Below are 24359 nucleotides of genomic sequence, written 5' to 3'. Positions count from 1 at the left end.
TGAATGAGGAAGAGTCATGTGCATCACTGATGTCTAGCTCTGCCCTTATTCCTCTCTTGCAAAGTAGGATTAGTATTAGAGGGACTTCTATCTTTAGATAAAAGATGGAATATCACTATTCTAGTCTGTAAGTAAACAGAGTGTTCCTTAGGCCTTTTTAGGTTAGCAAAAGAAGGATGCTCTACTCAGAGAGGGTTTTCCCATTTGCTTCATCTCTGTGCCTTCACTTCATTTTGTAAAGTCAAAACAAGAAGAATGGAGAAGTTTTTAAATAGTTTTGTTTGTTGCTGAAGGTCATTTCATACAAAGATGCTCTCAAATAGGAGATGAGATAGTGGGGTACCAGGCTGAGGTGGGAGGATCGCGAGTTCAAAGCCAGCCTCACAAAAGCGAGGCACTAAGCAACTTGGTGAGACCCTGTCTCTAAAATAAAAATACAAAATAGGGCTGGGGCTGGGGCTCAGTGGCTGAGTGCCCCTGAGTTCAATCTCTGGTACCAACCCCCATCCCCACCCCCAGCAAAAAAAAAGAAAAAGGAAGGAAATATCTGTTCCTTCAAAATAATCTAAAAGTTAAATTGTGCATGCTGTTCCTAAGACTTTTTAAAGGCATTTAGTACCATTCCAAAGTATCCCACCTCCTCTTTCTCCATGACTCAATTTACCCCAGGCGTCTCCTAACCTATTGCTACAGCTGCCTAATGGGCTTCTGCCTCTAGTATGACCAGAAGTATAGTCATACAAAGGAAGTTAGATCCTACATTATCCTGGCTTCAAACCATGTCTTCCTATAAAGTTGACTACACATCCTTGAAAGTCTAGACCCAGTCTTTATCCGCTTGAACCCTGATTACCCCATCTCATGCTCTGTAATTGAACTCCTTCTCAGTTTCAAGAATATTTTAAGCTCTCACATGATTCCTTGCATTTTTCACTGTATCCACCCTTCCTGCTCTGAAAACCTTTGCTCTTTTTTCAAGACTCTGGACAAATGTCTTCTGCTACTACAGTACAATGTTCACACAAGTAATATGGTTCTTTTTCACAATACTTTGTTTCTATACGCACTGTATCTCTTGGTGTCTACTCTGGGAAGTTTTGTCTAGTTCATCTTTACCACCCTTAATCAATTGTGTGGTAAAAACTAGGGCTCAGTATTTTTCAGTGATTAAATGAATGATTAATTATGCCCAAATTCAAAGTCATTCATTAGACGTATTTTCCAACTTCTTTGATAGTCTAGTTTGGTTATATAGTTTTAAAAATAAGCATAATTTTGATGTAATTATATTCAGTTATATCTTAAGCTAAAACCACCAAAGGTACCTGGAGAAGATATTGTACAACACGGTGAGATCCCAACAGTCTTTGTCCTAAAAGAAATGATTCTGGGTTTCACCCGAAGCCTTAACTGGAACCATTCATGTACTCTGTAATGTATTCATTTATTCAGTTATTTGTAGATCAAACAAATACTTATTGAAAGTCTGTTGTGTGCCATTCAGATTCTTTGAACTTATATACCTCCTTTTATGAGTAGTTATTTTCTTCTTTGATGCTACCTTTTTTTTCCCCTGATCAATTATCATATTTTCTTTCAGAGAGTACATATGGGAAAGACTCAGATCATTTTAATTGACATCAAATTCAAATCAGTCAATAATATGATGTGGTCTTAAGGAGTGTACTGTCCAAAATGGAATACTTTGGGGTAGTGAGACATGAGTTGCTTATATACTCCAGATATTAGCGCTTATCAGATGTATAGTTTACAAATATTTTCTCCCATTCTATAGGTTGTTTCTGTATTCTGTTGATTGTTGTTTATGCTGCACACAAGCGTATTAGTTTGATGTAATTCCATTTGTCTTTTTTTTTTAACTTCTGTTTTCTGTACTTTTGGGGACTTGTCCATAAGACCCTTGTCTGTTCTAATGCCTAGATGCACTTTCTTCTTTTCTTTTTTTTTTTTTTTTTTAACAATTGACTTCATTTATTTATTTTTTAATATTTGGCGGACACAACACTTTGTTTGTATGTGGTGCTGAGGATCGAACCCAGGCCGCACCCATGCCAGGCGAGCGCGCTACCACTTGAGCCACATCTCCAGCCCCTCTTATTTTCTTCTAGTAGTTTCATGTTGTATATTTAAGTCTTTAACCCATTTCAAGTTGATTTTTGAAACATGAGAAATAGGGTTCTCTATTTTTTTTACATGTGAATATCAATTTTCCCAGCACGCTTTATCAAAAAGACTTCTTTCTTCAATGGGTGTTCTTAGCACCTTTGTTGAAGATCAATTGATTGTAGATGAGTGGGTTTACTTCTAGGCTTTCTGTTCTGTTCCATTGGACTCAGTTTCTGTTTTATGCCACTGTCATTCTGTTTTTATGACTGTAGATTTGTAGTATCATTTGAAGTCAGGTAGTATAATATCTCCTGCTTTTTTCTTTTCACTCAAGATTACTTTGGCTAGTTGAGGTGTATTGTGGTTCCATACAAATTTTAGTATTGTATTTTCTAGTTCTGTGAAGGATATTGTTGGTAATTTGATAGGGTTTGTGTTGAACCTGTAGATTGCTTTGAGTAGTACCGATATTTGAACAATATTGATCATAGTATGACTTTCCATTTTTGATGTCTTCTTTAATTTCTTTTCATCAGGGTTTCATAGTTGTCATTGTAGAGATCTTTCACCTCTTTGATTTAATTTATCACCTCCCTCCCTCCCCCTGTTGTAAATAAAGTTGCTTTCTTGATTTCCCTTTTAGATAATTCTATATTGGCATGTAGCAACAGAACTGATTTTTGTACATTGATTATTTAACCTGCAGCTTTGCTGAATTCATTCATTAGTTCTGAGCTTTTTGGTGGAGTCTTTGGGGTTTTGTATATGCAATATTATGTCATTTGCAGAGATAATTTGACTTCTTCTTTTCCTCTTTGGATGCACTTAATTTGTTCCTTTTGTATAGGGCTTCCAGTACTGTGTTGGATAAAAGTGGGCATCCTTGTCTTGTTCCAGATCCTATGGAAAAAATTTTCAGATTTTCCTTATTAGTACAATGTTAACTTATGATAAATGGCCTTAATTTTGTTGAAATGTATTCCTTCCTCATCTCATTTGTTCAGATTTTTATAGTGAAAAAATGTTAAATTTTATTAAATTCTTTTTATCATATGATATCAAGATTTTTCCTACATTCTGTTTATGTTTTAGGTCTGTTTACTGATTTGCATGTGTTGAACCATCCTTGCATTTCTAGAATGAATCCCACTTGATCATAGTGAATAATCTTTTTAATGTACTGTTAGATTCAGTTTGCTAGTATTTTCTTTTTTTCTATTTTTTTTAATATTTATTTTTTTTAGTTGAACATTATACCTTTATTTTGTTTATTTATTTTTATGTAGTGTTGAGGATCGAACCCAGGGCCTCGAGCATGCCAGGCGAGCGCTCCACCACTGAGCCACAACCCCAGCCCTGCTAGTATTTTCTTAAAGATTTTTACATCTGTGTTCATCAAGGGTATTGGCCTATAGCTTTCTTTCTGTGTGGTGTCCTTTTCTGGTTTGGGCACCAGGGCAATGCTGGCTCTGTAGAATGAGTTTAGAAGAATTCCCTCTTCTTCAATATTTTAGAATAATTTAAGAATTGGTATTAGTTCTTTAAATATTTGTTAGAATTTAGAAGTGAAACTGAGCTGTACATTTCTAAGTTATAAAAATAATAGGTTGTTGGGCTGGGGTTGTGGCCCAGTGGTAAAATGCTTGCCTAGACGAATGAGGCACTGGGTTCAATCCTCAACACCACAAAAAAATAATAAATAAAATAAAGGTATTGTGTCCATCTACAACTAAAAAATATTTTTTAAAAGTAATCATAACAATAGGTATTTATTAGTCCTGGAGAAACTATTGTGAATAACTGCATTTTCTTGAGCTTTTAAATTTAGAAAAAGTTACTATTTTTTTTGCTTCCATCTTCTTTATTTTATATAGTTAGATCCTGAAAAATTACAGATTAAAAATAAAATTTAATACTTTTTAATGTAGTATAAAACACATAACACAAATAATTGCAATTTCTAATTTAGCTTGCAAAAATATGGCTTTATCTTTTTAGTCATTATAACAGCAATCATAATCTTAATATTTTCTATCTGATCCAAAACTTTCAAAACATGTTGTTTACAGAGTTGTATTATTCAATAAGCTAATTCTTAATTATTTCAGTGTTTCCTCAAATATCTTTAATTAAACAAGAAAATTATGAAAAATAGCACATTTTTAAAAGAAATTCAATAGATAAGTATACAAAGTAGGATGTGAAAATCAATCTTAATTACCACCAGTGTTTCCCTTATGTCTCCTCTACTTCTAACCTTCTTGCTCCCCAGAGATAATAATTTCTAACATTTTATTATGTATCCTTCAAAACCTGCCTTGTAACAATTCTGTACTTTCAGTTGACAACAGTTCACAGACTGTGATGTCATTTCTTTTGGAAGCCCCACATTGGGTTGGTGGTGATTCTGTCCATCATTATTGCTTTGTCAACTGTGCCAAGGAGGAATGTTGATTCAGACTTGCACTCTGATCTCGTGGTTTTCTATATAGAAGAAAGAAGATGCATATAATGGTAACTATAATACAAATTGAAAGAGTTGTAAGACAGGAACAGATGAGGTGCTGTGGGATTCATAAGGTAAAGAAAATTTGCTTGACAAGCCAAGAGTGAATTTTTGATCTGTACCCTGAAATATAGGCAAGATTTACATTGGGGGAAGGGCAAAAAACAGATGTACTGGCAAGAGAAAGCACAGTAATGCAGTCTTTACAAGGTTGTTCCATTTTTCTAGGCTATGGGAGCAGCAGCAGATCAAAATGCAAAGTTACTGTGAAGGGAGACTCAGCCCCCCATAAACTTTTGGAAGCTTCTGAATAGTCAAGCGAGGCTCTAAGTAGCTTAGCCCATCCTCAGGGCTCAGCTCAGACAGCACTCCTCTGGATGTCTTTTCAGATTCCTGCCTGTTACACTCCGCACAGTACTGTCCGCAAATCCTATGTGTAGAAATGGAGCAGTTACAAGGATAGTGACTTGGGAAAATCCTCAGAGTGAACAGTGGGCCCTGAAAATGATAGCAGGAAATCAAGCAGGAAAAGATGGTTAAACCGTAGGATTCAGAAGGAAACTGTGGGGAGGGTGGTCAAGGTGCCATCATGGAGAAAGCTGGACAGAGCAGGGGTCAGCAGCAGTCAGACTTGGGAGGTTTGGGTGGGTGTGGGAGTACTACTCCAGGGTATTTTTGCAGCAGTGTCCCTAAAGAAATAGTAGGTACTAGAATTTGATAAGGGGTCATTTCCTTATCCTACATTTCCAGGCTTAAGTTGGGAATATTCTCTTGTTTCTCAAAACTCATAGATAGTAGAAAGAGTAGAAATAATAATAAGCATTCTGTTCCCACAGAGTGTCTCATGGGTCTGATAAAAGGGTAGATGTAGCAAGTCTAAATTCCTTTAAAAGTACTATTGGGCAAAAATAATACCTACTTTTTTAACATAGGAAAAATGTAAACCTACTTTTTTAACATAAGAAAAATGCAAAGAAAATGTTTAAATATCCTCCTACTAAACCCCTTTTCCCCACAAAGAATAATTAGTATTTTCAGGCTAATGTATATTTTTCCAGCTTTTATCCATGCAAATTGGTGTACACATAGACTGGAATTTTAAAATTCTGATAATAATAATTTTGCATGCATATTATTCTGCAGATTGTTTCTTGCACTTAGAAATATGTCATAAAATTGGGCTGGGATGTGGCTCAAGTGGTAGCGCACTCGCCTTTCATGCGTGCAGCCCGGGTTCGATCCTCAGCACCACATACAAACAAAGATGTTGTGTCCGCCGAAAACTAAAAAATAAATATTAAAAAATTCTCTCTCTCTCTCTCTCTCTCTCTCTCTCTAAAAAAAAAAAGAAAAGAAAAGAAATATGTCATAAACATCCCTCCAAGTCAATGAACAGAGTGCTAACTTATTTCTCTAGTCATTTTTAAATAGCTGTGTATAAATATAAATATTCCATAATTTTTTCTGCCATTCTTTCGTTAATGGGCATAATTTCCAGGTTTTTGCTACTACAAACAATATGACCAAAAAAAAAAAAAGTCCTGGGCAATGTGACTGTAATCACTCATACATATCAAAAATAACTTTTATATTGATGACATCTTTTAATGAAATACAGCAGTATGTGCACTTTTGCTGTACCATAGAGCTATATAAGTTTAATTAGTTAAAATTAAATAAAAGTTAAAATTCTTTCCCTTACGTTGGCTTCATTTCAAATGCTCAGTAGTCATGTGTAGTGGCTGCCATACCGAACAGCCTACAAGAGTCCATTTCTATTCTACAGAAAATTCTGGAAGACCGCCTGAACTAGACAGTTGAATGGTACATTTTAAGGAAGAACATGTTTTTCAATGAGTTGGTGTTTTTATGAGAGCACATTTAGAAAAGTAAAAAGTTTGTGTCTTTATTGGTTGCCTCTGCAGTTACTTCAACGAGAATCAATACCCAGATGAAGCAAAGAGAGAAGAAATTGCAAATGCTTGCAATGCAGTTATCCAGAAGCCAGGTGAGGGCCAAGCCCAGGCTGCTCTGTGTGCTGCTCTTGTTACGCTGCATCATTTAGGCCACTGCATCTCCGACTCATTTCAAGTCAGTGCTCTCTGCTCAGCCTGTGCCATCCTTCTACAGGTCACTGCCTTGTCTTGTCCTGTCCAAACAGTACTTCTGAGGGATATTATGGCATTCAGAATCAAATGCTCACACACACTGGAATTTCCAGGGAGAGACCCTGCAAACGGTTTGAGATCTTGAAAAATTTTTTATTTTATGTATAGATTTTTCTTTCCAAAATTTAGCATAAATGTATCAAGTCCAAAATAAACTTACAGTTTGAAATATTTAAATAAGCTTGCTAATAAAAAGATTAGACAGATTTTTCTTTTTTTAAAACAATTGTTATACATTGTGTGATTCTGTATTCCTTTTTGAGTTGGCTCCTGTCTCCTCCCCACATTGGGATGACTTCTGCTTAGGAAAAACTTAGGTAACACCCTTTTAAAGTCCTGTTGTTCCTGTGCAAGTCAATGGAGCCACTTAAATCCTTCATAAGTATTTTATTCCATGTATTGACTATTTCACGTTTTACAGATTTTTGTTACCAAAAACCATTCTCAGTTAAGGTTATCTAATTGATTTCCATTTGGCCAGTTACTTTGAATGGCTTAAAGATTATATGCTAATGTATCCATGTCTTATAACAATAAAGCAGTAATTTATTTTCCCTTCTGTTAATGGACAATTGTGCATAATTTCCAATTTTTGCTACTACAAGCAATATGACAATGAAGCCAGACTTCTAGCCACACTATAACAGCTCCAACTGTATGTGAGAGGAATCTGTACCCTTTTTTACATAAGCCAAAAGTCCTAGTCCTAAAGCTTTGCAGGAACTTGAACTCTCCCTGGAAAACACTGTACCCATATATCACCAAGACCCTAACAAATCTGTTTTCTGGTTTCTCCACCCACTGTGGACTTAAAGGTGAAAAGCGGAAATGGACAGGAGAGAAGGGAATGGTACAGGTGGGTCCTTATTGGCAAGCATGGTACTTTTTATAAAAAATTACATTCAAACCAAAGAAAATAGTAAGTCTGAAATGCAGCCTGAGTGATACTGTATATTCCAGTGTAGTCACAGTAATGCATGGTCACAGTGGCCTTTAGCCTTCAAGGAAGCATGTGTCATATATTCCTGGTCTTAAGACAGGAAGAAAATAGTTAATAATGAAGGCCTTAAAGATGTAAGTAAATTTCGATTGTTTGGATACTTGATAAATAATAACAACATTCCCTGGAATGATGCTAATTAAATGAATCCTCCACAATACTATCATAAGAACTTTGAATCTAGCACCCTAGCATACTGACTTTGTGGAATTATTTACTACTATGTTTGCCTTTGTGAATCAAAGCATATTATATAAAGAAGCACATTGTATTATTAGTTGCTAGTTATGTACTCATGTGTGTCTTTATTCATTTCATAATAATTTGAGTGTGCACATAGTACTAGGTCATGCTAAAAAAAAAAAAAAAGATTCTCCCTGCTGTTATTTTGACAATAAATGGAATCAAAAGCAACTTTTAAAGAAGAAAAGTATTATCCCTTAAAACTAGTTTTTTCTTGGGTTCAAGATATAGATTATCTGAATTTGATTGCATGCATTCACAGGCAAAAAATTGTCCGATCTGGAACGAGTTACCTCCCTGAAAGTATATAATTGGTTTGCTAACAGACGGAAGGAGATCAAGAGGAGAGCCAATATCGGTAATGTATCAGAGAGACTGCTTTCTCTCATGAGGAAGTTACAAACATTGTGTTTAAGAGTGACTTCAGTTTATTAACTGCAGGTCTAAATGATCCTAATAAAAATCACCTGTTTACTCATTGTATATTTATTTATCTATTTATTTATTTATTTATTGTAGTTTTAGATGGAAAGCATGCCTTTATTTTGTTTATTTTTATGTGATGCTAAGGATTGAACCCAGGGCCTTATACATGCTAGGTCAGCACCCTGCCCCTGAGCTAAAGTGAAAAAGGAAGAAATAAAGCATTTCTTTCCCAGATCAAAGCGTTAACCAAATTAAGAAAAAGAATTTTTTTTAATTGATGAGATTGGGGTAGGAGATTGGTTTTGCACTTCTAAAATTGTATTTCGTTTAGACATACACTTCCTGTTCATCATCTCAACTCTGTGATGTTCTGTAGGACCTCAAGACCAGTTAACAAGTTTTATGAATCAGGGTGGACCACATGACATGCTAGTGGCAGGGACAATAGGATGGCAAATGTGCATCTCCCTGAGCTGCATGCTGTTGGCTTCCACCCACTTGTAGTTCAAAAGAAACAAAACGTTGATGAATTGTAGGCTCTCGTTTAATGATATTCCAATTTCCTCAACATGAAAATTAATTGTGTTTCAGCCACTGTGATAAGGCAGCAGATAATTTAGGGATCTATTTGCTTTTTTCGAAGAAGCAGCAATCCTGGAGAGCCATGGGATAGATGTACAGAGTCCAGGAGGCCATTCCAACAGTGATGATGTTGATGGGAATGACTACTCCGAGCAGGTGAGCATCTGGCACCTGGGCCAAGGTTCCTGGTTAGTGAGCAGTGGGACAGTGTGAGGACAACTTAGATTCTGGGGTGTGGTGGTGTGGGGCGGGGGAGGGGAAGCAGTCAGTGTCCCTCCATTCTGCTCACCTGTCTAGTTAGAATTTCATGTAATTTGAAAGGAATGTGGTAAGATTCAGTTGTCCTGTTGAATTTGTGAGAAATCGCTATTCACCCACATGGATTTATTGTCATACAACAGGATACTTGGCAAGTACGCAATGGGGAGGAGGAGGAGGGAAGAAGTTCAGAGGGAGGCAGAGAAGCAGAGAAGGTAGAAGAAGAGAGGAGGATCTGATCCAAACAAGCAAGTTACACCATTCACCACACACACTCAGTGTTTTTGAGAAGTACTAGGGGCAACTGGGCAGCTGTGTGACCCATGCCTAAACATGTACCGACGCAGGGCGCAATGGAAGGCCCCCACCACTCCAGCCCCATTGCCGTTGGAGCCCTCATGCCAGAGGAGCTGTTTTTCCACAGTCTCTCTGGCACAGTAACACACGCATCCTCTCATAAGTGCACCATCTGCATGTCTTTTCATCTCACATGTATGGGAACTCACCAGTGTGGTTTATTCTGCATTGCTTGGGGAAATGTGTATTTAATTGTAGCCACTGCATGGAGTAATTCAGTAACTAAGACTGTGGGAGTCCCCCCCACACCTATGTGTTGACAGATTTCATCAAAAATTTTTAATAGGACTTAAGTTTCATTTCCATTTTGAAAATGTCCAGAACATATGGTCCCTTCCCTTCTACTAACCCAGCAAGAAAACTTTTGCTCTTTCCTGTGGCAGTTTTCCCTGCCCCTCAACCAGTTAGTAAGCAGTCCATTGTGTTCTTTCTTCTCCTGGCTCATTTACTGACTCTGCTTACCAGCTCAAGCCCACAAGGTACTCAAGAGTGTGTGCTGTTTTCCATGGACCCCTGCCTTAATCCTGAAGACTAATATGTGAAATGAGAGTGAAACAGTAACACCACACATCTCAGGGTTGCCTTTTAAGGACTCCAAGTCATAGCCCCACCTTTTATTCAGAAGAATGTTTTCTAAGTCTTTCTAGTTAGAAACGTTCCTGTTATTTTTCAATAGATCAATAGAGAGGGATCATTTCCATCTTTTTTTTTTGCAGATGCCCTGAGGGCAGCACATCCCATGCTTTTTTTCCCAATGGGTTTACCCTTCCAAAGCTCTGTGATACAGAGTTCCCCTGAAGATGTGAGGGTGAGAAAAATCCTCCTTCCTTGTGACATTGTTTTCAGTACCTGACATGCACCTTACTGCACCAGTTTTCTTCACAGCTTTACTGTTTAAGTGTTGTGCTTCAAGGGAATAGAGCTTCAACTCACTCTAAGTAGACACCCACTCCCTTTCCACAGCTACTTTCAGCAGGAGACACCACACCTTTCTCCCTGAGCCAGTTCAGGCCACGGCACTTTTGTCCTGTTGTAACTTGAGATTTTTCTTCTTTTATCTATAGGATGTTGGTGCCTGTCGTTTTAAGTCTTGTTTACATGGATTCTAATAATCTATGAGAGTAGCAATCAGGAATTTAAAAACTCACTAGTGTGTCCTTCAATGACTAGTGCTATATTTGTTGCATACAGATTCAAATTGTTGGGTTTTTAATCAGTCCAGGTTTGATCACTACTAACCATTTTTTTGATAGAATGAATAAAATTGAGTGAGAACAAAACCTTTTAGTTATTTTTATTAGATGAATCATAAAAATGTCAACTGGAAGTCTCTGAACCTATATCCATTCAGTGTCTACTTAAATACAGTTCACCTCTACTCTGACATGAGATGCTTCCCAACCATGTCCTCCACAAGTGTTCTGCTTCCCCGGCCCCTGCATGCTTCTCTGTGAGCTAGAGCACAGCACCAGTCAACTGATAACATTCATTTCTTATTTCTGCACATCTAGGATGACAGCACGAGCCATAGTGACCACCAAGACCCCATCTCATTAGCTGTGGAAATGGCAGCAGTGAACCATACTATCTTGGCATTGGCCCGACAAGGAGCCAACGAAATCAAGACAGAGGCCCTGGATGATGACTAATCAGGGAGGGTTAAACATGACAAGTTAACTTAGTTTAGACGTAGCACCTTAGCAGACTTTCCTCAGTCCTTAACATGTGTTCTTACAGTATAACTTGCAGTTTCTTGTATGTCAGGTAGCCGTTAGGGTCTTGTTCTGTGAAGATGGCATGGTGCCCTCAGCCTTTGCATATACTCTCTCAGTATTAATTCCCAGTAAGTAATAACCAACCAACCAACCAAACTCCCTCTCCCAGCCCCTGAGGCTAGAAAATCTTGCTGCTCCGTCTTAGCATTCCACAAAAGTGCTTCCAGGTATTTAGATAGCCCTCAGTTTTCAAATATTAGGCTGTGTGTAAAATCTTGGGTACCTTTAGATTCATGTAACACTAGTCTGTACCCCCTTTTCCTTCCCCAAGATTGATAGAATGCAAGCTGAGGTAGTGGCACAGGATTGACAGACACCATTTGGGGAGTATGCACAGAGTGAAAGGAACACTAGAACCCCCACCTCAGTGTGAGAATCACTGATTTCAGCTGCAATAAGCCGTGCCTCATTATAGTCACACTGTGGCTAGACTATATTTCTTTGGGTGCTGTGCTAAGAATGTCAATGGAAAACTTGATCTCAGATTTTGGTTGATGTTAACATGCCTGACACAGACATCCTTTCCTCTCACAAGCTGTGTGACTTAGTAGATAAAATACTGCCTTCTGCCTTTGGGACCATGATTTAAACAAAACAAAAAGACAAAAAAGTTACAAAAAAACAAAACCCAGCTTGAAAGCAGTATGAGCCGAATGTCTGATGGATGTTAAGTCCAGCTCTCTGAACCACTGTACATTCCGCAGCACAGTTCTCAGTGCCTGCCTGGAAAAGTCTTGGAGGTTATCGTGGAAGTTGCTTTCCTCCTATTGGTGTCCCCTTTCCCTGCTACCAAAAAAAGTCTTTCACAGATGGAGCTAAGGTCAAAGATGAGTGAAAGAACGTAGTCTTTGTATCCATTAACTGAAGCCCCTCAATCTGAGTCAGTAGAGGACTTTGTAGGGGATTGTGCTGACTATCACAGATGCAAAAACTTGCCCAAATAGAGTGAAAAAAGCAGGGGACATTTACCATTTACGTTGTGAGTGTGCAAGATACAATGGGATGTAACTGCTTTGTTGTTCTCTTTACTCTGTCCTTGTAGAGGTATGAAAAGCTATATTGCTACAGGCAATTTATTTAATAATTGGAAGCCATATTGATAATGGATGTGGTAATATTTGTAAAGTTTAATCTACTTTAAGCAGCAGTAACTAATGGAATTTTTTTCCTTGATCACATATGTAGCACTTTTGTTACTTTTTAAAGATATTTATATTTGATAAATCTTTTTTCATTTTGAGAACTCAAAATACCAAACAGTGAACTTGCGTTTAAAGTCACCCTGTGATCACCTTGTCATCCAGTAGCAAAATGATGAACTATTCATGCATCAAAGAAAATTACATCTGCTGGCCTTGTATGAAAGTGATCTCCTGGCATCGCGATTAAATGACACACTGTCACTATGGGTGAGAAGAAAGAGCCTTCAGTGGCAGGGTAGGGTGCGTCTGAAAGAGGCACAATGGCTGTGTGTTTTCTGCCTCATTCCGTCTCCTTCATGTCTAACGAAGCCTTGTTTAAAGGGGATTGTGGGCTGGCGTTGAGCAAGGCTTATGTCTCTACCATTACCTAGAAACAGTTTCTAAGATGGAAGGAAGGTGCCATTTCCCCTTCTCCCTCCTCCCTCACCAAATGTATTCAAAGTGAGAGAGAAGAAAGATTCCTGACTTTGTCCTTGTTTTTCCCCCCTCTCATTTGTGGGATTTTGAATATCTGCCAGTTGTTAGCTGGTCTCACTCCACTTAAGACATGCACTGACAGGTCCTCCCCTTAGCCGTAAATCCTGCTTATATATAAGTATGAAGAAGTCTCCGAGGGCATTAAAATGCCATCTACCTAGTCTGTGACTTTAAAGGTCTGCAGTAGGGCCTGGTCCTGCCGTGGGGAAAATGTATGCACTTTTTCTCCCAGCTTCCAAGAATTGAAGTAAAACTGAGCAGTCTTCTCTGTCTTACTCTGTTACTTGAACCAACAAATTCAAGAGTAGCATTTATTATTCTCAGGAATGAGCCCACTACCACCACACACCTAGTCATATTCTTTCTTGGTTTATTTGACTTATTTCAGTTGGGAGATTTTGTTGGCTTTATTTCCTTTTTAGAAGAAATATGTTGTATCTTTCCTTTTGGGTGGATTTTTTTTTTTTTTTTTTTTTTTTTTTTTTGGCTTATTCTCAGTTGAGTCAGAAAGAACAAGGGGAGAAAGAAATGTATTCTCTGACAAGCTACTTCCATGATTTATTGTGGGGAGATTATTGTAATTGATGGCTTCTTTACGATGGGATTCCTATGTCATCTGTTCTTGCCTTTTTAAAGGAACAGACCCAAACTGCTAAGACAGCTGCAGTTTCTAAAGAAATTCAGTGATTGCCATAGAAAGAGCTAGAATGCTTCATTGTTTCAAGGCCTTAAAGGAAGCAAAGAGATGTCGGAGAATATGGTGGAGCTGGCAGTGTGTAGGCAATGCAGACCCTGTCTTGGAGTGTGGTGACAGTGAGGTGGCAGGCACCCTGGGGGTGGGGCTGTGGAGGAAAGCTGTGGAGGGCTGCCTGCTGCATAGCCCATGCCTTATCTAGGACTTTTGCTTTTCACCAAGAAGAAAAAGTTCCTTCTTTGGGGTTAAGATTGAAATATACCATCAGATTTCTGTTTGTCTCCAGGTTCACTTTGTCTATATCTTGTCCAGACCACCTTTAGTTCTTATAATGGCAAATAGAGCTGCCACTGTTTGATTTTTAGTATCTTTGGATGGTAAATATTTTCTTAAGTTTTTTCCAGGTTTTAGATGTGGTATTAAAATAGAAACCCTACAGTGCTCTATTACTAAAGGAAAAGGAGCCAGGCTCTTCAAACTCACACTTCTCGGTGTCTCTGCCCCTGCTTTCATCTCCGTCTGTATTTCTCCAGGCCCTAGAGGGCTCTTTCAGGGACTATTCTTTCTGGTTGAGGAAGACTCTTAACAGTGAGGTGTGAGGTGACCTTGCCAGCCAAGTATTCATGTGGTTTGTCCCTTGTTATTTTTTAGATACTTTAATCGGATGACTGTGGTCAGATGGGTAGACTTCCCTTCCTTCCTGAAACACTGGACGTGGGGACTTTTCAAGATGGACCATCTGCCTGTGGATAGCCTTACTAGCAGATGGAAGCAGGCGAGGGGACACAGGAAATACACTCTTACCTAGGCTTTCTAGCACCATTCAACACTAAGTAGACAGTTTCTTTCAGCATAACATATAATGTAGAAGTACCCCATAAAACAAGTTTCTTCCCAATTTTTGTCCTTTAAGTGCCCCATCACAGGAAAAGGACACCTGGGACAGACAAGCAAGGAGCCCAGTTTAAAGTACCTTTCACCCCAACTCAGTAGAAGTAACCCCACAAAAAGACTTGAAGACTTGAAAGAGGATGATCATTAATATTGAGTTACACAAATCCAGTCCTCCAGTTCCTGAAAGATTTATGATTCAACAATACCTATTTTAGGTCCAGATGTCTGGATATATTTTTACCTCAAAGGGGATAACACATGAAGAAGTCACTGAGGTTGTTTCAGTTCCACCTATTTGGCCTTTGTCTTTAGGAAATCTTGATTTTAAAAACTTGCCTCTTGTATACCAATCATCAGGCACCAAGTATAATAGACTCTCAGTCAATAATCTGCCACTTCCTGTCTCTGAATAGCTCCTCTTCCATTTTTCTAAGTGTTCTACCATGGTGCCCTCATCTTGAGTTGACTTTACTAGAACTGTTAATCCTTTGGCCACAGGCAAAATGCGTGGTTCACCCATCTCTGAACACAGACCCCTCCTGTGATGGCCAGCTTCATGATGTCTGCCCACAACAGTGGAATTGAGTTCTATTCCCCAAACAACTGCCCACCCTGTCCTAGAAATGTGAACTTGAAGCCCTTTTTCCCTTTGATCCTAAGGAGGATTTGATTAGAAGTAGTCTTCCCTTTCAGCTTATGGCTCTGCCTTTTAAAATTGCCTTTTATCTTTTGTTCAGAGAACAACCAGAGTATTTTTTTCCCAGTGAGTCTCAACAGATTCTTAGGCAATAATTTTCCTTGTGGTTGATGATCTTGTGTTCAGTAGTTCTCCACATTTAATAGTTATGACCTCCTACGTTTTGTGTTGGTTTCATGTTGATCTTTGTGATCAAAATCCTAAGCCAGAGTGGTGGTAGATTTCTTTCCTTTTGTTGTGATTTTTAGTGATGTTTGACTACTGTATTCATTGGGGCTGCATCAAGACCAGCCAGATCCATTTATAGCTTTACTGAGCCAGATTTATTTGTCAAGTTTTCCCAAGTAAAAGTTGGGTGCATTGACCAGCTCTGCTGGTGGTGTCTTCAGGGGAGTGGGAGTGGGGCGGGAGGTCTAGGGCAGGAGTAGGTGATTCATGTGTACAGCATTCCTTTTTCTGTGTGCTCTTTAAGTAGCAAGGATGTTTACTCAGGATCACTCGTCGGCCATATTGGTTTTGGCAAACTTAGCTCGTGCCCTGAAAACTGTTTCTTCACTTACTGTTTCTTCATTTCCATAGTGTCTGGCTTAACGTAGCCTGAAGGTAGTGTGTACCCTGATGGGAGTGGAAGATTTCCTGGGAAGGAACTGTGAGTGGCCAGCTTATTTCTGAGGATTTCATGGTAGCGTGCTGTCAGAGCAGAGGCCCTTTCTTTTTCTGTTTTGTGGCTTTCTTCATTATCCATTTTTGGTTTCAAAGATGCCTATCACTTAAGAAGAGAGATCTCCTTATTGCTCTAAAGAGAACTAACATACAGCAGCCGCAGCGAAGCCTGTTGAGAGGCAGCACACCAACACACCAGTTTCCTATTGACTCAGACTCCTCTGCACACACAGGGTATATTCAGAAAGGCCATTGTTAGTGCCCTTTCTCTACAAACTGAAAGTGAGAAGCCCTGTCGTTGCCTCCTACAGGACTGATGTTTGACTCGCCTCTCGGGAGTGCAACTTCATTCCCATCTAGGTACCTTCAAAAGCTGGAAGTTTGTAAATTGAGAATTTTCTAAATCCATTCTATTATTCTTTCTTTGTGGGGATGAGAAATCACAACAGAAAGAAAGTTGACAATATGAGAAATAGAGTTTCCGATACCAGTTTCTTTTGCAGTCAATAGGGGAAGAGAGGAGTGAGGGACGGTCTGACTGCACCCTCTTCTCATCTCACTGACTATGTATAGATGCCTTGGCATTGCAAATGTGCAGGTCCTGGGACTTTCTTTCATTATTCTTCACATTTGGGCAGAACTAACTCTAGCTGATCTCATTGGGGTGAAACCTGACTGGTCTTTCTGCAATCTGGCAGTTTATCACGCACATCCCACACCCATCAGCCCCAACAACAGCAGGACACGTCAGCAGAGGAAGCTTTGCGGCTGTCCTCTGCTGACACCCCCTTTCTGTGGCCAGTCTCAGCAGCAGTCCTCATGCCCAGAGTCTGAACCTCAGTGCAGTGGCCTTGGCAGCGGGCAGCAGGAGCACATGCAGCTTGGTATGTGCTTGGGAAGTCCTGGGAGGGCAGCTTCCCTGACTCCATTTTCATTTTCTCTCTTTTAAATAAGACTGGCTGTGTACAGCCATAATTACCTCAAAAATTCACATTGGTGTGCTGTGATCAAATGAAGGTTTGGCTGAATCTCTTCAAATTGTAACCATGGTAATTAAGGGGGGTGGCATAGAATGAATATATAAAAATATAATGGCAATTGTTCTGAATGACTGAGTGTCCTCCTGACATGTAATTAGCTGTTTTAGCAGGATGTAGATTGGCATGGTCATAATTAAGAGGATTTCTGTCCTTTATGTGATTGAAAATAGCAGAGCTTCCATCCCTGTTCCTTTTTAGCACTAATGCTCCCAAGAACATTTGGAACAGCAACTCAGTAAACTAAAATAATGACACAGTATTCATGTGGTCCCAAAGTAGAAGAGAAAGATTTGGAGTTATTTCAGTTCCAAAATGGAAGCCACCCATTGTTGCCCACCATCTGACTTCTAGTTCTTGAAACTGCTCTCACATCCACTTTCAGCCCGCTTCACCTGGGGCAGGAACCGCAGTCGGAATCCCAGCTGCCAGCCTGGGAAGGCCTGGGGCTGCCTGCACCCACTTGCTGGCCTTCACTCCTGGGGCCTTGCTGGCCTGAAATGGCGACAGTCACAGCCTCCGGGTATTTCTATTGCCATCACCGGTCACTATTCACCAAGAAGAACTTCATGGGGGCGAATGGCATTTTCCTCCCTGGATCATAGGATCCAGAGCAGATGATATGAATGGAACCTGGCGCCTGTAGTATTCTGAAGTCACCAGGGCAGGAGGACGCGTGAGTCTGCCCCAGCTCCTCACTTGCCACGAGGAGGGTGCCACCTTAGGTGACTCCGCTGTGTTAGTGGCTTGTCTCCTCTCCCTTCCGCTGTCCTCTATCCCTGCTGCGCCTGCCCCGAGGGGCATCACATGATCTTTACACTGTCTGTGGCCCTTGCTCTTCTCCTGCTAAAGCGTCAGTCACGTTGGGTAGGATCCAAGACGCGCTGGCCTTTCTCTGGCTGGCTTGGTGTTTTTTGTCGCTTGCGGGAGCCTTTACCTCACTATTCCATCAAGAGCCTGCAGGAGCGCGGCGGCCAGCAGCGCCATGGGCCTTCTCAACCCATCCCCTGTGTGCTCAGGAGTCATGCTCTGGGAGCCTGGGGCCACTTGCCCGTCCTCCCCAAGGCTGGACACTCCAGGACTGGTTAGTAGTTGCTGGAGAAAACTCAGCACTGGCTTTTTCCCTTCTTCTTTTAGTGTTTGTCCTTAAACAAGCCTTTCTCACACCTCAGGAGCAGCCCTTGCCTAGCTGACCTATTAGTTACACTTCCGTTTCCTGAGGATGCCGAGAGGTGGCTGCCTGTTTAGAACTATCCTCTTCCCCTGTCCCCAGACACACAGTTTAGAAGGTTTTTATGCCTTTTATCCTTCCCAAAATACCTAAGAAATGTATAGAAGTTGGGCTAGTACAGGGAAAAGAACCTGTGAAAGATTTTTATTCAGCGCTTCTATAAACGCCACCTTACCCGTCACCACCAACACACACGCGCTCACACACGTACGTCTGCAGTCGCTGAAGGCTGCTCTCTTTGGGATCTGTCAGTCTCTGGGACAATTGATTTATGGGTTTATAACCCCAAAGAGCAGAGCGTCCCTCATCTTGTTTTCGAAGCTACTGAAAGGGGACTGTGCATTAGCTCTTGGAATCTGCCCTAGGACTGGAGACTCTAAGGACTGACCCCTGGGCTGATTCTGTGATCTGGGAGACATGCACCAAGACAGCCAGCAGAAGGTGGGACCTCCTTACATGAGCTGCTGGCCTAGGGGTCTGAGTCCCAGATGTGCTGCCCCAGGGACAGTGCTACTTACACAGACGTGGCCCTGCTTACATTCTCAGATGTTCCCAGAGGCTACTCTGATCAAACAACCCTACACCAGATATTCCTGTACCACCAGCAGCCCACCCTCCCCCAAGAAAACCCCGCACCAAACCCATGAAGACCTAGGTAATACTCACGAAGTCAGCTTTTTGGAAGAAAACAGCAAAAGTAAATTGTCTTTGTAAGAATCTAGAGGGAAGATGTTATCATCCGTAACCCTGACAGTACCAGAGACACTACTGTTCCTTTGAGTTCTCAGCTCAGAAGAGCACCTGACACACGTGGTGGTGTTCCCTGGGCACTGGGCCAAGCATCTGTACTGCCGCCCCTGATCCTCAGGGAGGCCCACACCCTCACCCTGCCAGCCAGATGGGCCTCCAGCGCGTGCTGCTTCTAGTAGGATGCAAGGCAGGGGGACTTGCTCACCCCTGCTGCTGAAGTCGTGTCTGCCAACCTGCTTCCTTTTCTCCTGGGACAGCACTGGCCGTCCAGTGCAACAGTACACCATCACATGGCCCCTTTGACGTGGAGCCAGGCAGGAAGAGGACCCAACCCCACAGCCTTCCTCCACAGCCCTCCCTGAGGCCTCCTCCTGCGTCAGGGTCACCACAGGCCCCACAGCTTGTCAGGAGGGGCAGAGCACATGCCCCCGCACAGCAGTGGAGGCAGAGTGGCACGTCCAGTGTCTGCTGCTCTCTCTTCAGCTCTCTCAGCAACTTCCCAGGTTCTTGCTCTGTCCAAACATGGTTTTGCTCAGCCCTTTCCTCACCCTCCGTCCTCTGCACTATAGTCGTGATGGGAGGCAGCGGGGTGTGGGAACTGGGCTCTGGTGTTGTGGTATTGAGCCTCCACCTTGCCTTGTGCCTCCTTGGCTCCTTGGGAGCCTTAACTGGCCTATAAGTAGCAGCTACATGGAGACAAACCCAGATTCAGGCCCCATAGGGAGCTCTAGTGTCCAGAATCCAGGAAAGATTGAGCTGCCTTGGGGTAGGGGTTTTGGGCCCTGTCCTGCCAGGGTTCGTGTGGGGGCTCAGTGACTGGTCAGGAACACTGAAGAGGAGACACAGGCTCCAAACGGACCTGGAAATTCAGCTAACTAAAATTCTGTGCCCTCTCCCTTTTCAGCTCTTCCCCCATACTTGACAGGTTCTCTGGGTACTAGTTCTGTCACATTCTCTCTTCTGATCTGTGTCACATCATAGGCATCCCTGAAGCCCAAGAGAGTGAAAATAGGAGCAAGACCACAGGTGTGGGCAGTCCTGGTAAGACAGTCTACCAGGTGACTAGTTAGGGCTGGTTGTGTTGTTAGGTGGCAATGGGGATTATCTTACCCAGCCCTCATCCCCCATGAACACCTTAATTTGGAGGGGAAAGGGTATGTGTGCCTTTCATTTTTGTACTGATCCAGATTTTGCTTCTCTGGTGGTGGTCAGATGACGTGGAAATTTAGAACAGGGGCCACTGCTTGGTGCTGTGCGAGGAGGGAGCCCACAGGGGTTCGGGGCAGAAGCAAGACTTAGGACTTGTGGTTTCAAGGTGTGTTCCTCCCTCTAGGAATTGCCAGTGTCCCAGCACTTCCAGATGGAGTCTGAACAGTCTTGTTCTGTGGCTTCCTTTGAGCACAGAAACCTCTCCCGTTTTTGCTTTATTGGAACTAAGAGCCCAGCATAAATGTGAGCATCACTTTCCCACCTCGTCGTTCACTGAAGCTGTTAAACTGGAAACAAGGATGTCAGTGCTGCGTCAGTGTGAGCCTCCGCGGGTGCCACACTGTCCTCTCTGTGTTGGGGCCAGAGCCAGGGGCAGCACAGGCTGAGTAGCCCACGTGCACTCTCAGGGGATGAGTGAAGCACCTCCTTGCAGCTCTGGAAGTGGCCACCAGGAAGGCCAAGCCGGAGTTCCAGGGTGAGGGCAGAGTTGGCTCTCCACACTCTGGAAACTCTGGCGAGTCCTCTCCTTACCACCCTTTGGTTTTGCCCAAACACCACCATGAGGGGCCTTGTCTTTTCCTAGTAGTATCCTCTGGCTGACCCTGTGTGTAGCACGTTGGGGTGGCCTGTGGCAGCCCAGCCTGCTGCCTTAATGGCTGCAGAGTGGGGACCTGGAGAGGCCTCTGCAGGCCCCTGAGCCCTACATAGATCACTGGCTTCTTCACACCTTCCAGCTGCAAGGTAGGATGCTCTCTCTGCCAGAATGTGCCAAGATCATGGCAGTGGCCTGCCCCGAAGAGCCCACAGCCTTCTCTGATTTCCCCTGGGCTCGCCTCCCTCCCAGGGGCATGTTGGGTGTATTTCCAGGATAAATTCTTATTTATGTTTAAGTGCCTAAGCAAGTTACAGACCTCTGGGACCTGCCAGAGAGTCAGCCTGTGCCCTGTCCTTCCCACCCTGCACCTGGCCCTCAGGGTGGGCATCGGGTGGCTGCCCCTCCCTACTGCCCCTGCTGTTCTGCAGGCAGAACGACCACAAGGGTAAGCAGCGGGGAGAGCTCTTCCTGGCCCGCAGGCTGGCTTCGTCACTGTTCCCCATTTCTTTCGTCGGTGTGCTTATAGTATTGGTTCGTAGAGAATTTTGGGGAGTCTTCATAGCCATCTCGCTGGCTACTGAGCAATGGGGACAGGGGAGCAGGACAGTCTCAGAGCAGAATCTGTCTAGTAGCAGTTGGAGGATGCACCCAGATCCAGGAGGGCAGAGGTGAAGCAAGCACAGCCTGAGCCTGGTGCCTCATCCCTCCCCAATCGCAGGGGCAGGGGGCCTGCTCACAAAGGCTGTCGGTAGGGTGTTGAGCAAGATCCAGCGCGCAGCTTTGGGAGTGAGTGTGAGAGTGTTTGCTGCTTTAGAGTGATGTAAGTGTGACCTAGCTATGGCCTTTATTCCAGGTGAGTGTAGGACAGATGTGTTGTGACTGTGCTCTGTTCGGATCACATTGCCAAGCAGCACACCGAGGACCTGTGGGTACATGAAAAGGTTTTGCAAAACGGAACAATCCATACTCAGGCACTTTATTTTCATTAATAACCCAGCATTTTCTTTCAGACCATGTAACAACCCGAACTCTGTGCATTCACACGAGGCGTGTGGGCAGGCGTGCCAATGGAGTTCTGCCAGGAGGAGAAGGGCAGGTGGCTGGGTTGTGTCACACCGGAGTGCCACCGAGCTGTGGTGCAGACCAGGCCTGTCTGGGGGTGAAGTCACACAGCTAGGGCAGCGGCACCGTCCTCCCTTAGGTCCTGCCCAGTGCTGGCAGTTGCAGTGTTGCTGAGCAGAGGTGGTGTGAGTGGGGGCGCAAGGAGAAGCAGGCAGCAGGGGACCTGGCCGCCCTTAACTGGATCGAACACTCCAGTCAGAGCAGAGTGCTGAGGAGTGAGGTCATTTCTAGACAAGAACGCTTGTTTTAGCATCTGTCGTGGGCCGGGCACTGGCTGGCATGGCAAGTTTTGTAGGAGGGACTGCAGATGTGATGCCTGTAGTCCAATCAGGTGCCCCAGGCCAAAGGGGCCATGATTCCCAAAAGTATTCTGCTGCCACCAGACTTCGGGTGTCAGATGGGCCGTGAAGGATCCTGCCAGATGAGGAGGCAGCACAGCCCCTCCCTGCCTTGGCCATTGTGTCTTAGTTTTTTGTGTTTCCCTTTGGGTCCCCCCCATCTCTGTCCCCATCTTGTGCACCATGTGTCCCTGAGGGCGAGTCACACCTGTGTCTGAGTCTGCTGTATGGTGTTCAGTCTACCTCAAGGGTCATCATGGTAAGCTCTGTCCACACGAATCCTCCTTACACGCCACACACTGGAATGTATATCTCCCTGCCCTCCCGCCCTCCATAGCCCCTGACCCCGTGTTTCCTGTAATCACAACTCCTAGTGCAAATTGGATGCTGCTTTAAATGTGAAAACAATTGTTCAAAAGCTATAAAACCTGAATGAAAGCTAAAGCTGAATTTATAAGCCTTGTTGCATATGAGCCAAAAGTGCAAAAAGCTCTATATACTGAACTAACCTGCCACTCGTATAAATATAAATATATATAAATATATTAAAATCAGACTGTTCTACAAAATTGTGTATTTGTATTTTTGTGTACGTACAATTTTCTGCTAAGCAGAAGGAGGATGTAGTATAGGATGCTGTGAGAAAAGACTTGGTTTAATCCTGTTTCTTTGTTACTTATTTTTGTTAACATCAGATGCCTGTCCTTGTCTTCTGTGTTGACACTGTTTGGAAAGCTGCAGCATCTCTTCCTTAGGGCCAGGGTCCACGAGAGGATGATGTCTGGGGCTTTTGAGCTGTTGCAGCCAACAGCCACCCAACAGGGAGTGTGGCTCATGGAAGCCCCCGGTGGAACCCGGAGCCACTCATGGACCTTTGGTGGCACAGAGGGGAGGGGAGGGCTGACGCACTTCAGACCAGGCTTGGCATTCTGACTTGCCTCTGGGAAGCAAATCCCACTTCTAGAAACCAACTTCCCAACAGAAAAGTCAGCTCCCCCTAACGGACTCCACTGGGCCCATGGGGAGCCAGGCAGGAGAGCTCTGTCTTGGGAACAGGACCTCTGGTTTCTGGGCCATCGGTCTGCCCAGGAAGCAGCAGGTAGCTCTGCCTGGCTGGCGCCCAGCTCCCCTACAGAGCAGTTGCTGCCTCTTTGAGGTCAGATTTCCACATGCTTCCCGCGGAGCTGCCCCACTTCACCACCAGACCTCCAGCCCACACCCTGGGGCATCTCAGAGCCCACTCTGCCGGTGCTAAACACAAGAGGGGGTTAAAGTGGCCACCAGTAAAGACCAGAACCTGCCTCCAAAGGCCAGGCCGAAAGATGAGCTCCGGGTGCCCACCGCTGCCCACCCACCTCAGCCCCCCAGTCCCTCGCTGGGAAGTGTCCCTAGGGAGAGCGATGCTGCATCTTCACCTGTAGGACTCAGTTCACGGCAGTGTGTGACTGTAGCAAGCGGCCCTTGTTTCTGGATGTAAATGGTCAAAGAAACAAGTGCTCTATTGTATTGATTAAAATAGTTCCAATGAGTCCTGTTTCATTGTATCTCCTATTCTGGATTAGTGCCTTTTGGACAGTAGACTGTTCTGTAATTAAAATGTAGTATATACTGCTTTTTTGTACAGTTTTGTTTTAATAAAACTTTTTTTTAATTTGTGTTTATTTTAGTATTGTACCTATTAGAGAATAAAATGTATAACTGAACAAAGGCTGACTGGGATTTTTTTTTTTTGGATCAGAACATGCTCATTTGGGAATGCCTGTCACTGCTGAAGGGGTTCAAGGGTCCTATTCTTGGCACTCTTTTATGCTTTTCTCAAAGGGATAGGGGAGCCCAGATACCTGTGGAGAGGCTCGCAGCACTGCGCACTACGAGCTTCAGAAAGCCCCCGTCTCCCACTTCCTGACCCTCCAACCTGTGCTCCTGGGCACCTGCTCCGTGTGGTCTTTCAGGAGCTCCCGTGCCCCAAACCACCTTCCCCAAGGAGGGAGCGCTGCTCAGCCTGCCT

The 24359-nt window shown here is 43.1% G+C and overlaps 1 protein-coding gene across 10 annotated transcripts in view; it reads left to right on the top strand.

The window, feature by feature from the left end:
- The window catches only part of Hmbox1 (homeobox containing 1), a 194305-nt gene that overhangs the window by 168340 nt on the left and 1606 nt on the right, over positions 1-24359 (top strand). The window contains exons 8-12 of one of the 10 annotated variants that reach the window (XM_076853520.1): positions 6559-6641; positions 8307-8402; positions 9120-9208; positions 9454-9525; positions 11179-24040. In XM_076853520.1, coding sequence (XP_076709635.1) covers positions 6559-6641; positions 8307-8402; positions 9120-9208; positions 9454-9525; positions 11179-11316 — 478 coding nt within the window. In that variant the 3' untranslated portion in view covers positions 11317-24040. Of the gene's footprint in view, positions 1-6558; positions 6642-8306; positions 8403-9113; positions 9209-9453; positions 9559-11178; positions 24041-24359 lie in introns of those variants that run through there. The other 9 variants (XM_076853519.1, XM_076853518.1, XM_076853527.1 and 6 more) reach the window with 9 other exon arrangements.

This window comes from Callospermophilus lateralis, chromosome 4 (genome assembly GCF_048772815.1).
Source record: "Callospermophilus lateralis isolate mCalLat2 chromosome 4, mCalLat2.hap1, whole genome shotgun sequence".
NCBI lineage: Eukaryota > Metazoa > Chordata > Mammalia > Rodentia > Sciuridae > Callospermophilus > Callospermophilus lateralis.
Note: the sequence above shows the minus strand (reverse complement) of the source record. Positions and strands in the feature narration are given on the sequence as shown.